This window comes from Eptesicus fuscus, chromosome 10 (genome assembly GCF_027574615.1).
Source record: "Eptesicus fuscus isolate TK198812 chromosome 10, DD_ASM_mEF_20220401, whole genome shotgun sequence".
NCBI lineage: Eukaryota > Metazoa > Chordata > Mammalia > Chiroptera > Vespertilionidae > Eptesicus > Eptesicus fuscus.
The window spans coordinates 74,698,069-74,712,708 of record NC_072482.1 but is presented as its reverse complement, the minus strand read 5'-3'; the positions used below and the strand labels follow the sequence as shown (position 1 = coordinate 74,712,708).

General features: G+C 38.7%; 1 protein-coding gene across 10 annotated transcripts in view; it reads right to left on the bottom strand.

The window, feature by feature from the left end:
• Window positions 1-14,640, bottom strand: part of AHI1 (Abelson helper integration site 1) — a 159,891-nt gene that overhangs the window by 30,348 nt on the left and 114,903 nt on the right. For 9 of the 10 annotated variants that reach the window (XM_054721679.1, XM_054721681.1, XM_054721680.1 and 6 more), the window contains 2 exons: window positions 8,028-8,190; window positions 4,208-4,308 (listed from right to left, as the gene is read on the bottom strand). In XM_054721679.1, the coding sequence (XP_054577654.1) occupies window positions 4,208-4,308; window positions 8,028-8,190 (264 nt within the window). The remainder of the gene's footprint in view (window positions 1-4,207; window positions 4,309-8,027; window positions 8,191-14,640) is intronic. The other variant, XR_008557177.1, reaches the window with a different exon arrangement.

Here is a 14,640-nt window from a genome sequence, read left to right as displayed (position 1 = left end):
GCATCAGAAAGAGGAAAGGGCAGTGCCAACTGCAGAGGCAGCCAGTAAGAGTTCCTTATATCTCCTCTGGCTGAGTCAGAATTAGTTCAAGGCTATTGACCAGGAACACACAGGCGGGGGTTAGGTTACCCCAATGTCAAAGATCAGCATGATACAGCATCAGGGATACTGGTAAGCCACTGCACATGAAGACTGTATCTACAGCCCTAGCCTGTCTGGCTCAGCGGATAGAGCTTCAAATTGCGGACTGAAGGGTCCCGGGTTTGATTCCGGTCACGGGTATGTACCTTGGTTGCAGGCTCCTCCCTGGCTGGGCCCTGGTCGAGGCACATGCAGAAGGCAACCAATCGATGTGTCTCTCTCACATCGATGTTTCTCTCTGTGTCTCCCTCTCTCTTCCACTCTCCCTAAAAATCAGTGGAAAAATATCCTCGGGTGAGAATTAACAAAACAAACAAACAAACAAACAAAAAGACTGTATCTATCATAGCCTCTCATGCAGTTCCTGACATAGACTACAAATATCATTAGCTGTCTCGATGACTATGTCAATGTTATAGATATTTTGAAAATTTATAATATCATTTTCCTAAATTCTTAAATCTGGTGAATTCCAAACAGTGGATAATATTACATATATAGCATTTGACCATAGTCAAATTCCTTGCCAATCCTTTCAACATGTATCCCAGGCTGTCAGAGGCAACCATCACGATATATCCTTGCTGTATGTGAAACTGGCTTTTTATTAAGAAACCATTTTCTTTCAGTTCCATACAGGATAGGCTGTTCATTCTCACATAATCCAACCATGAACCACTGGGACCTGGAGTTAGCACTGGCCTCTTAGCTCTCTGTTGCTGATTTCAGGCTGTTATACATTCAAAGCACTCCTCCTTGGCTGCCTTCACACCTGGCTATAATATCCTCTATCTTTGCAGCTGTTAACCGCAGACATTGTGATTGTGGTCACTCTGATAATGGTTGTTAATGTTGGCTGCACAGCAAAATAACCTGGAAAGCTTTTGAAATCCACCCAGACCAATTAAAACAATTTGTGGGCATGGGGACAAGGACCAGCATTTTTGTTTTATTTTATTTCTTAGGCGATTTCAATGTAAAATCAAGGTTGAGACATCTGCACTACCACAAGAATTAAGGACTTCAACTCTTGGTTCACCCCAACTTTTGCAATCATTCTTGAATTTTAATATCAAAGAGAAAATCTATGCAACACTTGGTCCTAGTTCCCTGGGCAGGTCCTTCAATTTGACTTCAACTCTTACATTCAATTCCATAAATATATCATAACTTTGAGCTGCTTAACATCTGAAATACTAATTAAGCAGGTTTCTTGACTTACAGGCCATAGTTCCAAGTTAATTCCTTTACTGCATGACACTATGCCTCCACCTGGGAATGGGTAGTTTATGGCAACCTTGCAGAGAACCCTGCTTTCTAAGGTGACCAGTCTCTCCTGATTCCACATCCTTTCTAATCTGGCTGATCTTCCATAATGTGTCACTTCAGCGACTCTCTAACCAATGATATCAAGTCTCTAATCCTCTTGGCCTCTATCACACCAACAACTCCAATTATATATCAAACCAAATTTGTCTTCTCCAGTCCTATGTCCTAGATGCTGAGCACTACTGAAGAAAACCATCCAACTACATATAATTATGTCCTCCACATTTTCATGGTATTCAAACAGCAGCTCCCAGAACTACTCAGAAATCTCTTTATATGTCCCAAATGATCTCCTGCTCCTACTGTCCTCAAGGTATTCTAACAGTCACTATTCTTCTTCCTGCCTCACACCTTTTGCCCTCACATTTGAAGTGAACCTTCATTTCTGTTTTTGAAAACATAAAGGCATTCTTAATTTCTAGACTCCCACTTTATTAACTTATCTGCATCCTCATTCATATTTATCTGTCTCAGCGGGGTACTGCTCTAAGGCAATATTAATCTATCAACCTGTTTTTCCAGTAAAAACCTCCTGCTTTCTCCAAGATCCATGTGTGCTTTCTTTATCTGTCTCGAACCTGATCATGTCCATTGGCTTTGTCTTTTTAGAATATAATTGTATGTGTCACTCCAGTATTTAAAAAGTCATTTCTGGAACCAGGTCTCCCTCCAGTCACTGCTTGACTTCTTTTAAGTGAAGCTCTGGGAAGACTTCCATGTGTTCACTTGCTGAGTCCACATTCTACTCTTAAATCCTTGTCATACTATTGATGCCAGTGCAGAGATGCCAAGGTCCTCTTCATTATCAAATGCTTAGACAACCTCAGTGATCGGCCATTTCTCATACTACTGACTATATACTCTCCTTGAACCTCTCTTCTCTCTGGCTTCCATGGCACTTTTTTTCTGGATCTTTCCTTCCCCTTTGACTATTATTTCTTAATCTTTGCTTCCTTTGATTGTCCCTTAAATACTAGTGTTCAATTGGAATTCTGTCCTTAGATTTTACTCTCAGAAGTCTACAGTGTCCATTCTATCTCCTTCATTATGAGCTTCAACTCTACTGATGCAATACACAAAGAATACACTAGCTCTTACCCTATTTTATTTTGAAGCCCTATCTTCTCTCAAATTCCAGTTCTGAATGTCTGGCTCCCTAGTGAATATTTGCACCTGGGAGCACTATAAAGACTATTAACAAATCAAGATATCTAAAACTGAACTCATTACATCCTACTCCCTATCATTCCTTATTTCTATCTTCCCAGATCTTCCTTATTCTTTTATTATTTCTGTGGTACCACTATCCATTTATTTATATAGTAAGTCAGGGCCCTCAGCAAAATTCCTAGATTCCAATATCACTAATCACATCCAATCAATTACAAGATCCTGTCAATTATACCCTTCCCCTTTATCCCGACTAGCTCAGGCTTTTATACTTTATTTTGAACTTACTTTCTTGTCCCAGGTCTTAGCTACCTCTAATTCAATTACTATGCTGCCGCTAGAATATTTTTAACATGCAGATCTGTATATGACACTTCCTGGATTCCCTTCTCCAGGGGATCCACTTTGCCTGAAGAATACAATCTAAGCATCTTAGCAGAGTACACTGGGCTCCTACATTTCTTCTGTCCTTCTCTCCATTTGGCCCTATACTCCACAAAATAATTACACTTTATCACACCTTACTCAAGTTGTTCCCTCTGCTAGAATGCTTTTTCTAAGATCATCTACCAGGCACATACTTTTTCATCCTATAAGCCTCAGCTCAAGCATGACCTCTTACTGGACCCCCCAAGGCAGATTTAGAGGATTTCTTGCTGTGTGCGTTCTCAATACACCATGCACATATCTTCACTATAGTTCCTACCATAGTCTGCTGGAATTGTCTACTTGTAGGTGTCTCACCCAACAGCCTCAAAGGCAAGTGCTTTGTCTACTCAATCTTGTTTCAGTGAGGACTAATGCTCAGCATGGAAATACTAGTAAGCATTCAATAATATAGGCTGAATGACTAATGATACATGATAGGTTCAATTGTTAAAAAACTCTATCACTACTATTTCATGTTATTAAGGAGTGAAGTTATTCCATCTAAGGCAAAAGCTAATGTCACAGAATAAAATAAGTTCAATAAGTAATATATGTGATATGGCACATTGCTTATTAAACTTTGCACCAAAGTATTACTAATATCAGAAGAATACTGACTGAGGGATCTGAAGGCCCAGGCTAAAAAAAAACATGACATTTCTCTGGCAGATAATATATCCATATTCATTTTAATCTGAAAATATTTTAAATTTCTAGCAAGTAAAAGGAATGCTCCAGGAAGATAGGACATCTTTATTCTGTGGGCCCAAATGACCTTTAGCACACATGTGTACTCCTCAGGTGGGGCTAATAACAATGTCAGTATTGTCATTACAGAAACAAGTATAGGATGGAAATAGCATCACACTTGAGGTCACAAGTTCTACTCTGGATCCTTATCCCATTACTTGGACTATGACTTGAGGTCTACTTTAATCCCCAAGCCTTCTCAGTTTCCTTATCTGGAAAATGGCTACAGTAATATTTGCCTTACATATTTCATAATATTGGTGCCAATATTACAAGAAATAATAATGTAAACAATAAAGGATATAAGCATGAAAAATAAAGTAATATTTTATCCAGAGAGAGTGAAAATCAAAGAATATATGCTATACATTTTCTTGAAAATATTTACCTTTTGAGAAGATAAAGAAGGTTTTTCCATTTTGGTGTTTTCCTTGGGGGTTAAAGGAGGGGATCGTTCCTTAATCTCTGGAGGCAGTTCTCGGTACAGTGCTGGAATTGAAAAAGAAATTCAAATAATCAAATTGAGAAGCACTATTTCATGGGGGAAAAACAACAGTGGGGGCAGATAGAAAACCAAAGAATTTGGTGTAAAAATAAGCTACCTGATACTTACTGTTAAGGCAATTTGAAATCTTACACATTAATTATCCAAAGAACATAACTTACAATTGTAAAGTTTTGATCAGCAGGATTTCAGAAATGTAGAAGGTGTCATTTCACTTATTGTGTGGTCATGCAGATGCTTATTTCATTTTATCTTAATATACATTAATTAGGAACCTGCTATATGCATGTTATATGCTAGGTACTGATGGACGAGACACCAAGATGATCAAAACAGTCTTTGCTCTCAAGGAGCATACAATCTGGTCAGAGACAGAAGTTCACAAGGAACTATAATATAAAATAGAATGTAACATTACTTAAAAAGAGAGAATAACAAAGACAAACTCTGATGTGGAGATGGTAGATGCTTAATGGAAGAAACAGTAGGTGTGTCAGATTCTGAAGAATGGGTAGGATTTTGTCAGATAAAGGTGTGGAAAAAGGATAATTTGGGAAGATGGTATGAAATAGATAAGCATGGGGCAAGGACTATACACAATACTGAATCTATTCAGAATGCTGAATCTGGGGTTCTTATAATGTAAAACTAGAGGCCCATTGCATGAAATTCATGCACGGGGGTGTGGGGAGAGGGGGTGCCCCTCAGCCCGGACTGCACCCTCCACAATTCGGGACCGCTGGCTCCTAACCACTCGACTGCCTGCCTGCCTGCCTGATTGCCCCCAACCGCTTCTGCCTGCTAGCCTGATTGCCCCCTAACCACTTCCCTGTCGGCCTGATTGCCCCCAACTGCCCTCCCCTGCTGGCCAGATCGCCCCAAACTGCCCTCCCCTGATGTGACCTGCCTCCTCCGCTGGGACCAGCCTCCTCCACGCTGTGTGGAGCCACGGGACCCCCATGCCTCACCGAGCAGAGTGACTGCCAGGCCCTGCCTCCGCTGGGTGCATGGCCATCTTGTGGCGGCCATCTTTGTGGTGGCCATCTTGTTACATCGCACTCGAGGGCATGAGGACCACCTAGGCTTTTATTAGTATAGATTATAATCTACATAATCTAGTTAGTCTACACACAGTGCAGAATCTAAAAAGTCAGGTGGGAATTTTAAAGGGCTAAAAACAAAATCTATCTTGGTTAAATGACTTGAACAACTATGAATCGAGAGAAATTGTTCAAATACACCTAATCAAATTCATAGATTATGATATGTATTAACTGACTTTGTGTATGGGTTGATTTCATTATTGGCTTTCTTTATCTCTTATTGGAAAAGATATGATTAAGGAAAGCTGATCATGCTTTTCTTCCAGTGGCTTAAGATACAAGGGAAGAAGTCTTTATAATAATGGGATACCAATGTCTTCTATCATAGTCCTTCTATCATAGTCCTGGCTCTCAATTGAACAGTTGGTACAGATTCTATTCAGATATGTACTCCCTTAGATCATTTGCTTTGTATATTCAGCTTTGGATAAAGATAAAGGACTTCTACTATTTTTAGAGTGAAATATGCTGTTGACAATAATTTTTTCTCTAATGTTAAAACAGCAGGCAAGATTTTCTTAAATTCAGGTAAAAAGTAGGGTAAAAGGAGAAAAAAAAGTCCCCAATGAAGTGAGAATTCAATTATATTCTCAGGTATCTGAGGATTTGTTCTGTTTGTTCTGGCATTTACAAGACTTTTCCCACAAGCAATAACTAATGCCAAAATAAAATATCAATTATTTTGGGATATAATAAGGAATTATGACAGTTGAAGAATAGTCACTATGTGAGACCATTAATTTCTGTACATATCCACTAATCATTACAGTATGCTTCGAAGTCTCACTTGGGATATCATGAAAGAAAAATTTATTGGATTTTTAACCCACTGTAATCAAATATCTATAACTTCTCCAGATTTGGAAGCCTAAGAGGTTATTTCTGCAAACTAATTAGATTATAAAGTTAAAGCACCTAATACCATCCTGCATGGAAATACATAATCTTTTTACATTGTCAAGAATAAAACAATTATGCTTTCATTTGTATCTGGATTAACAATGAATGGTAATATCTAGTTAAAATGATGGATATACCCCAGAATGACTTTGATTGTTTAGGTACCTCTTGATTTAAAGGCAGAAGCTGAATTCCAGGTATTGACCATGTGGGAAGGAGAGGGAAGAAACCTGGATATTATTTGAGACAATCTGGAAGCTAGAAGTGCAGATTTTTTGGGAGATGACTGGGTATTAACTTGTCCTAAAATTTCTTCTACATTGCCTGATGTTTATTCTCCATTATGCATCTTCTTTTAAACATAAAACTATACCTGCAATAGAATTTCAGAGCTGTAAGTCATGTACTGCTCAAGGAAAGAGAATTAAAACAATGGCACAGAGGAACTACAGAATTTTGTTGTGTGAGAGAGAAGTGGGTGATTTTTGAGACATTTGGAACTTTTGAGGGGAGGAGTTTGCTGAAAGCAGCAGATAAGCTGAGGAAGGAAGCTGCAATGAGACTGGGAGCCCTTGCAAGACTGGGCAGGGGAACACTGGGAACTACCAGGGTGCAGACAAGATGGTATAAAGTGCCAAATAAAAAATATTTTATCTGGGCTTAAGCCAGTGCCCAGTACTCAGGGAAGGAAGGAGTTCTTCCTATGCCATCTCCTTTGCTCTCAAAAATTCAGAACTTAGTTTAGGAATCAATAGTACTTTTGTTCAGCCATTGTTCGGGTTAAATGGGGTTTCACAGACTAACCTGAAAAACAACTATTATCTACAATAATTACTTCTTTGCAGAAGCAAAAGACTGAATAATTATTCAAAACAGTAATTTCTAGGCTTCCTATACTACATTTTAAATCATAACTAAATGATTTTAATATTTTTTTTGGAAAAACTTAGAGATAACAGAGTTCAACTTTCTCACTTTATAGGAGGAAACTGAGGCACATCGGTAATAGTTGTGGAGGAGCTAGGATTAGAAATCAGTTTCGCTGACCCCTGAACATTGTTTTTCATACCACATGATGAAGTTAACTGCTGATAAAAGGATTCTTCTGAAGAAGCATTACTGTATTTCACCCCTTCCTTCTGGTCTTTCTTCGCAAGCTCTCTGTGTTCTATTTTCATCTTTGAAGGTGAAATCTACCACTTTCAGAAACTGTATTTAGAATTCCTTCTCCAGCTCCTTTCTTTTCCCTTTCACAAATGAGGGCTTAATTTTCTTGAGAATGAAACAATCTACTGTAGGTAGGTAATAGGTAACAGTTAGGCCTGCGATATATAAAGTAAAAGAATGGAAATTGGGGAACTAGAGGTTCTTAAAGTGCCTGTCAACTGAGTCACTGTGGCAAGAGAAGAGCTGACATACTAGTAATTGTGCTTGAAGGGCATGAAGCAGGTGCAGGGAAAAGGGGCTGAAGAAGAAGGCTGTAGGAAGATGGGCAGGTCCCCGGGGATGAATGTAATAGCTTGCTGGTGTACTAGTGCCTCCCCTTTTATTTCTTTTGCATCATGAAAATGAAAAGCAATACCCACTGGTAAACATATGCAAAAGTTACAAAGACAGTAAATTAAAGGGTACAACATGATAAAATCTTGTACTATCAGTTATACCATTCTAGTAAACCAGGAAGGGAGCATAAAACTTACTTTCGCTAGCCACATGATTAGCTGGAAAATAACCTTCCTGTCCCTTTCCTACGCTGCCATACCACCAGTCTTCATTATCTTTGAAAAACACTCGGATAATGTCTCCGCGATGGATGGTTAGTTCATCTGATCGATTTGCTGTGTAGTCATAAAGAGCCACTACCTAAGAGAGAGATAAGACCACCACAGCTTTATCACAACTGTACCACAGAGAAAACCCCCAACATTCACTTCCTCTTGCAGAAGAGCAGCTGAAACCAAAGCAGTACTTTGGTAAGTCTGAGGCGGTCTCAAGGTTTGCTAATGGGATCAAGGGTGGTGGGAACACAGCAGGAGAAGCAAGATAAAAGGCTGTGGGATTGAGAAATGGTTAAGAGCATTCAATACACTAAGATTAGCTTCAAAATAGCAGATGTTATTTTTTTTTAAATAAATTACTTGTGAAGCAAATTAAAAAAAAGGTCACACAACATTCACTTTCTTAGAATTGTTTTATACTACCTTTAATTCCCATTCTCTGTGCTAAGCAGATGCATCTGGGGGAAAAAAATCCTTCAGAATGTCAACAATTTTATAAAAAGGAAAGCTCAATGGAACAACCCAATTACATAACTTCATCGTGATCACTTGTATATTGTTAGAGAGATATATTTCTCTACAAATATATGTTTCTGATATTTTATATCAACAATCGAAATCTTCTGACTGCCTTTTAAAATCTCTCATAAGCTCATTTTCACCAGATAGAAGTTTAAGAGGAAAAGCCTTTCTATGAGAAATCTCTTCTCTGTGTTGTTACAATAGTCACTATATTTGATTTTTCGCCCTTTGGAAAAATCCAAATCCAAATGAATGACTACAATGGCATTTACAAATCCCTTATAGCAATTATAAGAAGGAAGCAGACATCCACCCATTTTAAATGTGATACATTGTATGAAGTGGCATATAATATAAAGAATAAACTACTTCTACTCTTTTCTGTTTAAATGGGATTTGAAAATTTATAGGTTATACAATAATATATGCAATAAAATTATAATATAATCCTTGCATTCAGGCAGAATACTGACTCATTTACTTAAGTATTTACTGAATTCCTAATGAGCCTGCTAGTGGCTAAATATACAATGATAATTTCTGGAAGGGATTACAATTAGGCTTTGCAGCAAAATAAAGGATAATCAAGAAAGAGCCAGGTGAAGAGATCAAAAGTGCATCTCAGACCAGACTTACTTGAGTCCAGAAAAGAGAAACCAAAAATAGTGCAATATGGTGGGAGCCGGGGAGTAAAGGTAAGAGCCCAGAAAGGTGGGGGAAGTTGAGGCTACGGAAGAAAGAAGTGGCCAGATCGCGCATGCTGAGAGTTCAGAAGCCTCGTAATATGGGCAACAGGAACACAGAAGACTTTTAAGCAGAGGATTCTAGAATAGTTTACAAGACTCTTTTCTGTACTTTTTAATTTATGATACAGCATTTGTGAACACATTAACCAGGAGATTTTGTTTTGTTAATCCTCACCCAAAGATATCCCTCTTCCCCCACTGATTTTTAGAGAGAGTGGGAGGGGAGAGACAGAGAGAGAGAAACATGTATGTGAGAGAGACACATTGATTGGCTGCCTCCCACACACACCCTAATCAGGCTCAGGGATCAAGCCTGAAACCGAGGTGTGCCCTTGACCGGAATCGAACCCACAACCCTTTAGTCTGTGGGACAATGCTCTAACCACTGAGTCAAAACAGCTAGGGCAACCAGATTTTAATGGGTAAATTTGGAATTAACTACAGTCACTATATTGTATAAGGGCAGTAATGATACTTTAATTCAAATGGTACAAATGCAATTCCTATTGTACTGCTTTCTTAGCACAGTCTCTAATTTACAACATACTATGCAGGATATTATTTAAAGATTACAAATCTTTTATATCTTTTAGTATATTGATTCCCAGTTACTTATGTAAAAGTGGAACTTTTAACTTTTCCCTTTGTTCTCCAAATCTCTTCTCCTTTATTCTCCTACCTGGTGCTATCATAGAAGAGGAAAGCAAATTAAAATGTTTCGAGTGCCAGCCATGTTCTATGTACCATGCTAGTTGCTTATGTTAAGTTATCTCACTCAACCTTTATGACAATCCTGGTCGGGCATAAATTACTATTTCAATTTTATAAATGAGAAATTTGATGTACAGAGAAATTTAATTACTTGCCTAAAGTCAAGTAAACTAGTAAGTTGTAGAATCGGGACTTAAAGTGAATTTTTTCCAAAACTAAACACATTTATAGGCCTTGTTTATCTAGCATCGAACAGAGGGAAGAAGCAAAAGAGAGGAAAAAATGAGGAACAGGAAATCTTACTCACTCATGAAAGATAAGACATATTTTTGGGTAGCAGTTGTAAAGTAGTCAGCTGTGCTGAGAAGATCAACTATCCTCAGTCACCTGCAGGCACACTGTTTTCCTTTCATGATAAAATCCAGTATCAGAAAACTGGGGGTTTGTTCCTATTATTCCTCTGTCTGGATTTGGTATACTGAGACAGCACGACCTTGATGACCTTAAGCAAGTATGAGGTCAATGTATGCTTATTTATCTGGAACCAGAGGTGGCTGCTGGGAAGGAGAACAGGAGAGATCCAGCTTAGGCAACAGATTCATTCAGGAAGTCCCACATCAGGCTTAAACGCTTGTGTGGCCTACTGACAATCTGGAACTCGTCCAAGTGGAGTCAGAAAACTTTTCCTGATTGCTCACCAGGCTCTGTTGAAAAGAAGCCCCTTCAGAGGTACAGGGGTCCAAAAGACCTATGACTCTACAATTCAATTTTCTTATTAAAGTATCCACTGATGCTCCTTGTTACACAAATACAGCACACTACTTTCACATGGCCCTTTAGTCCTTGAAAATATGTTCCATGCTCTGCGTCCCTGTCATGGACGTAACTGTGTAACACTCCTCCCCAAATTCATAAATTGAAGCCCTAATCCCCAATGTTTCTGTATTAGGAGATAGGACTTTTAAGGAGGTAATTATGATTAAGTGAAGTTATATGGGTGGGGCCCTAATCCAATAGGACTGGTGTCCCTATAAAAAGAGGAAGAGGTATCAGTACCACACATGCACAGAGGAAAAGGCCACATGAGAACACAGTGAGAAGGCAGTAGTCAGCAAGCTGAGGACAGAGGGCTCAGAAGAAACTAACCTTTCAGCTTGTAGAACTGGGTCAAACACATTTCTGTTGTTTAAGTCTCTTATTCTATGGCATCTGGTATGTCAGTCCTGGCACACTAATCGTCCCACAACCCGATGGTGTCAGATGAATTGCTCATTACTAGCCCATGTTAGTACTACCAATGGGCAATGCCACACTCATACCCATTATAGGTTCCCAGCTTACGTTACTGTGTTCTTCACTATTACAATGCTACCTCCTGGTATAGAAATAATGTCCTTGTCACCAAACTCCACAACCAACATCCAGAAAGGCGATAATTGGGAGGTTATATCCCCCAAAGCAAAGGAACAGTCTTGAGAGCATGTCACCATCATACCATTCCCCACATTTAAGTGCAAAACTGCTATACAATGAGGAACCAGTGTGTTTCACATGCCGACAGTCCACATCTGGCAGTGCAGTTATGACCATTCTCACCACACTGACGGAAGCCACGTGGCTCCTGAGAATGTGCTTGTATTCTAGTGTGTGTCTCATTTGAAGACCAATTAGTCTCTTCTGAGCATCACTGTACACATAGTAACTTCTTTGCTTATTTTAATTGGGCAGTGGATACTGCATAAATCATGTCTCCCCCATCTCCAACTAGAATTTGTTGTTATCGCACTGTTTTAGGATAACTTAAAGCAACCCGTAAAATATGTGGGAGATGGCAGATGGAATTGGAACCTCTGGCTTCAGCTTGATCAGGCTTCTCTAGCATTACCTCAAAGAACACGGAGCCTGGGTCTTCACCCTGAGGAAGTCTGTCCCATAGGACAACAGACCTGCTTGGCCCATGATGCTTGGTTCTCCCAAGACGACAAATACTCTCTGTACTGAATCATCAAGAAATGTTTTGAGGTGCTGATGACCCAGCAACCATGCCCTGTCCTTAAATTTCATTTTTGTCCTGCTGCCTGCTACCCCTCTGAGACTTTCTGAAACTAAGATCTTTGATCTGTAAATCTTGAAGCCTTCTCACCAGCCTTGCTCTTTGGAATCTGGTATCATCACCACCTTTAATCATGCTTGTGTGAGACAACTGTATTTTTTACTCACTGCCTGGTTATTAAAATGGCTTTAAAGGCAAAAAGAGTTGGGAGACACAACTATTTCAATTTTCTTCTTATTCTGCTAGGTCTTGTCATAGAAAACCTGTCTTGACCATTCTCTTGATCATTATCTTCTTTAATGTATAATTCCTTGCACACAGTAGTCTAACATTGTAGGTATGACAGAATATCTTTGGCAATATGTTACAGAAATCTTTCTGCAATAGAAGTTTAAAAACAAGAGTTTATGTGCCCATGTTGGTAATGAAAGGTCTGGGAAATGAGATGTTCCATAAAATCCACTTGATCAAATTTTGCCCACTCTTCACATATTTGAAACAGAGTTCCTTCTCTTTCTCAAAGCTTGCCAAGTTGCTTGGGCATAATCATGGTGGAAGTGCCATTTTTTTGGACATACATTTTTCAGTCTTCCTAGTAGTGCTTGCCAGATACTATTTCTTGGTTTAACCAGTCTGACAGGCTGTTATAAGCCATTTAAGGGAATTCCTCTTTGTAATGAATGACGTTCTGAGAGATTTTTTCATCATTACAGTTATCTCTGAAGAATTCTCAATGGTTCTTGAAACTAGTGTAGTGAAGGAACATTAACCAGTATTGTTCAGCAGATGTTCCCTACGTTTATCCATAATCCAATCCAAAAATCAATATTCATAATGGCACCAAGCCATTCAATAAGCTACATTATGTTGAATAAGCTCCTGTGTTTGGTACTTTCTCCTCCAGCACTGCTTCAGGTGGGCCCATATGGCTGGGGAACTTCCTGTAGCCAATGCGGCATCTGGATCACACCACTTTCCCTCTGCTTTCTCCTTGCTTAACTTAATTTTAGACGCTGGCCTCCCGAGCAGTGAGAGGATAAATTTCTGTTTTAAGCCACACTGTTTGTGGTAAGTTGTTACAACAGCCCTAGAAAACTAATATAAGTGAATTTTACTTTGGTGACTGCTGGACTCTCTTGTATTCCTTAAAAGAGTGTTGGACATTTTCTTTGGCATGTACTTGTAGTTACTTGAGATCATTTTGAACCTTTCCAGGTTTGCTTTTAAATTTTGTTAGAGCAGATTTAGAAAGACTTTCCTCCAGGATTCAATAAACCCCATTTCCAGTGTATAAATTATCCTCTTGGTTATTCTACTTGATGCCCTATATATTAGGAGGTTTTTCCATTCTGGATGTCAGGAATGTGAATTATTCCATTCTGTTGTGCAGCCTACTACTTGTTTTTTCCTTATGGAGTTTTATTCTATGCATATGCAGATCATGGCAGTGCAGTTAGGTGCACCTCATCCAAAGACTTGTTAGGTCACTACTTATGGTTATTGGCAGGATTATCAATCAATATAAGGTGAAAGAAAAAGTAACATCTTAGTAATTATTCTATGCCAGAAGCCTTGCTACAGTTTAATTCACATTAACTGAAATGTGTACATTTTTTGTGTTCATGATAAATGCAATTATAACCTTATTACACTTTTGGCATCCTTTAAGAAAGCATATTAAGGTTCAATATAGAAGTATTTGTTACACTTAATTTGTGCTCAATAATAAAACATTTGTTCTTTTTTATCTCATATATTTACTCCTCAGGTATGGCCCATCTCCTGTGCGCTTGGAGCAACCTTTGGTTTCGTGACTGGCCCTCTCGACATACTGGAATAGAAAGCAACTTACATACAAAAACAATTAATTGAAGAAAAAGGAGAAGCTATTTTTTTGTGCAGATTACATAAAGACTATGCAGAAACGTGTATGGTCAAGCCAGGCAGTTCCATTTACAGCATGGTTTGTTATATTGAACATGATGTGATTGTAGTTTTTTTTAAACTATCAAACCCTTAAGAGATCGTATACCTTCTGGTTGAGATAAAGTATTTATAATAGATTGTGGTTTTAGATTCTGTTTGCTGCTTCTTGGACATTTAGAAAACATGCTTAATGAATTCTATAGAATTCTGAGGACAGCCCTCCCTCCCCCTTCAAGTTTTAAATTACTTCATTATTTATAAGAGGTCTGGGTATAACTTGTAGCATTTCGTATGCCTGCCCAGAGAAATAGACAATTTCCTTGGCCAATAATGATGTTTCTCACGCAACCAAACAACCGTTTCTTCATCTTGATCCTATTTTTCCCCCTGTGTATTTCTTGAGAGTTAAAATGGTTTTGGCAGCGTCACCAAATACAGTCTTCAGTCTCTTCTGGGTTAAAGCACAAAACAGCATGCTCCTGTCTCGGAACTGTTTCTGTTCTCGTTCCACACATATAGGTTTTTCTTTTATATCATTCAGTCTTGCTAAAGTTTCGGAGTCACCTCAGAGATCAAT